The sequence below is a fragment of the Archocentrus centrarchus genome, unplaced genomic scaffold (genome assembly GCF_007364275.1).
Source record: "Archocentrus centrarchus isolate MPI-CPG fArcCen1 unplaced genomic scaffold, fArcCen1 scaffold_137_ctg1, whole genome shotgun sequence".
NCBI classification, from domain to species: domain Eukaryota; kingdom Metazoa; phylum Chordata; class Actinopteri; order Cichliformes; family Cichlidae; genus Archocentrus; species Archocentrus centrarchus.
The window spans coordinates 12,830-16,073 of record NW_022060182.1 but is presented as its reverse complement, the minus strand read 5'-3'; the positions used below and the strand labels follow the sequence as shown (position 1 = coordinate 16,073).

The 3,244-nt window shown below is 43.7% G+C and overlaps 1 protein-coding gene across 1 annotated transcript; it reads left to right on the top strand.

Annotated features, from left to right (window-relative positions):
- Positions 1 to 646: 646 nt before the first annotated feature.
- On the top strand, positions 647 to 2,558 carry LOC115775453 (RING finger protein 224-like). The gene has a single exon (XM_030722989.1). The coding sequence runs from the start codon at positions 1,197 to 1,199 to the stop codon at positions 1,836 to 1,838; it is 642 nt and encodes a 213-aa protein (XP_030578849.1). The 5' UTR covers positions 647 to 1,196; the 3' UTR covers positions 1,839 to 2,558.
- The last annotated feature ends 686 nt before the right edge of the window (positions 2,559 to 3,244 follow it).

Genomic DNA, 3,244 nt, shown 5'->3' with positions numbered 1-3,244 from the left:
CATACCGACAGCATACTTTCACTAAGCATGCAGGCATAAATCCATCCACAAGAGGGCACATTGTACGGGGACAAATTCTGCAGCTCACAGTATATGTGCGGTCATGTGTGAAGATACAGCCTGAAGACAGAAACTAGTCCTAACATGCAAGACATAGTTTCTGTGTAGAAATGTATTCAATCTCCTTTATCTATTTTGACAGGAAATTCCTTTGAGATGATTTTTACTGACACTTAAAAGGTTTCAAGGGAATTTTAAATCTATATTCAGAAATTCACACTAGGAAAGGAGAAGTAAAACTTTTAAGGACTGCAGACGTCACACATTTGTATTAAACAGTCTCATTCAGGTGACATGAGTTTATTAATATTGAATATTGCGTTAAAAATTAAAATAATTATGTTAATATTTACAATCCATACAATCCATACAATCCAAAGAAGGTCTAAAACTGTGTGTGTGTGTGTGTGTGTGTGTGTGTGTGTGTGTGTGTGTGTGTGTGTGTGTGTGTGTGTGTGTGTGTGTGTGACACGCTGGAAGTGGCTGTGTCTGCCATAGTGGAATGAAAGTCATTATACTTTCACTAAAAGAACAATTACCAAAGGAGATTTTTTTATTATTATTATTATCAAGAATGATAAAAATCTACACTAATATATAAACAGGCTGTTGATATTTAGCCTATGTTACACTTTTAACCGGATGTTACCCAACAACGGAGCTGGGCCACAGCTGAAGGTGTCACCGCTGATCGTCCGGCTTGGCGCTGTCCACTGCCCGTGGTGCTGAAATTTGGAGCGTCAACACGTGATGCCCTTTACTGACACCGCGGGCGCTAAATTCTAATTATACGGTTAAATAGGCCTGTTAAATCCAACTTATACACGTGACTCGCGCTTGAGACAAATCTGCCAGGTGACAGAGACCAATGGAGAAATCAATTTGATCATGTCTATCGATTGGATTTTTTTTTTTTCGCTTAATGGTTGGTTCTGGTGTGATCGCGGGTTGCTCATCGAGTAATATGAACGCAAGAAAGTGTTCTTTAGAAAGATTATTTATCTACTTCATAGCGCCTTCCTGCCATGAGATCATCCACGGGAGATCCTCTTATGTGTAATGGTGAAATGTGATCATCAGTGTATCCTGACAGTGCTGTCAAATAGAGCAGTTTATGCAGCCTAATAATACAGAACATGGCGGAGGCGGTCGTTGGAGGAGGCATTTGTGGCTCTGGTCCGCCGGGCTCGTTTCCTAGCGACGAATACGAGTGCAAAATATGCTACAACTACTTCGACTTGGATCGTCACCATCCCAAACTGCTCAGCTGTTCCCACACCTTCTGCCTGGAATGCCTCGAAACGTTGCACTTCCGGGAGGGTCGGGGATGGAGAATCGGTTGCCCAGTGTGCCGCCACCGAACTCCTTTAACGGAATGCCGGGTCCGCAACCTCTCCGACAACACAGCTCTCACCGAAGCGCTCGCGCTTAAGAAGCACGAGCCCGAGGACTCGTCAAACGCAGAAGAAAAAACGGCTCTGCCCGCTTCTCCTGCGACCTCCGCGGAGACCGGCGGCGGCAGATGGGAAACGTGCAAACAAGTTGCGTTCAAGACAAGTTGCGTGTGCGCCATCTTTTCTTTCCTCTCCATGGCGGTGCTTTTATTTCTGGGCCTCATTTTTGTGCATAATCTCAGCCACATCAGGTCGCTCATCCCTGTCTGCTTGTCTGTGGCCAGCATCCTCGCCCTGCTCTCGGTTATTCTGACTTGGTTAACCTGCATGCTTTATCAACCTGAAACTGAAGCAAGCAACCCAGTTTATCTCAATATCATGTGATCACCTGGCTGCAGAGCTAAGGTACACCAACGAAACCTAGCCTGTTGAGAACAGCTAAAGGGAATTCCTTCTTTTTTCTTTTCTTTTTTTTTTTTTTCAGTGATTAGAAATCTCTTATGGTGTTTCAGGAAGTGGTATGTTTGTGGATAACTGCAGAATCTCTGCCGCACCGTCTTGCTGTACTGGGACGCTTTAACTAACTAAACTGTAGTTTGCTTTGAAAACGGAAAATTATATGATAAATTAAGCAAATCTTTCAAGTAGCCCCTAAAGCATTTAAAGCATGCTGAAGCTTAGCGCTGAAAGCTGCTTTGAACAGCTGTATGAGAATGTGTATGTATCTGTGTAAAGCTAATGGCACTTGACGGAATTACTATAATCTTCTGTGCCTGTTTTCCTTATAACTACCTCTGTGTGATTACACTGACTCCCCATGGTGGACCAGGGCAACAGCAGGGGATCCCAGGTCAGTCACCCTGAGGGGACATGAGCCTTAAAAAGATGAGAAAAATAACTTTGGGGTGGGAGGGTGTGAGCTTCTTTTTTTTTTTTTTTAAGTAATGGCACAATAGAAGTGCAGGAAACCTCCTAAATGTCTCTAATAATCTGATTGGCTAAAGACTGACCGAATCATTACAATTATGCCTAGATCACTCTTAGAGGTTTAAGCGTATGAGGAAATCCACAAAAATCATTGGATTTTTGTGGATTTGTTTTATGTTAATGATGTACATTATAAAATTATAAGAACAGTAATGCTGTCAGTGTACTGGGTTTGGGTTATTAAATCTCTCCTAATCAAGAAGATGACTCCATTTCGTTTGTTGTATTTGCTGAATCCCAGTAACATAGTAGGCATTTATATCCACTTAATGTTGTTTTAAGAGGCGACACTGGTCTCAGGAGTTAAAATCCATCTCTTTCAGGTCTCTCAAAGGAACTCCTTCATTTGGCCATCCGGTCAGTGAGTAATGCCACTTGAGTGCCACCATGACAAAAGCTTGAGGAGGAAAAAAAAAAAAAAAAAGGAGGCGTGGCAGGTTTCCACTAGGAGCCATAGGCAACACTGTGTCTGGGGCATAGGGCTTCATTTCATGGGGACTGCGGGGCTTAAAGTTAAAGATTACTTTGAAATCTGCATCCCCTGCCATTAAACTCTCCCACCATATCCCATCCTCCCCCCTCCCTCCAGCCATCACTACCACTCCTGAAAAATAAAAAGCTGTCGCCACAGAGCAGGGGATGAGTCCAGCACAGATCCTCTTTGATGACAGAGAAGGATCCTTTTGTTCTCTAATCCCTACACAGCAGCCCCCACCCCACCCACCACAGACACACACGCACTCCCACCCTTCCCTAAAAGTCCAACTGGGTGTCAGGGGTCTTCATAATCAGCGGGGGTTCGA

Excerpts from the sequence above, each read along its gene's own strand:
- LOC115775453 (XM_030722989.1), top strand. The coding sequence starts at position 1,197 with ATGGCGGAGGCGGTCGTTGGAGGAGGCATTTGTGGCTCTGGTCCGCCG.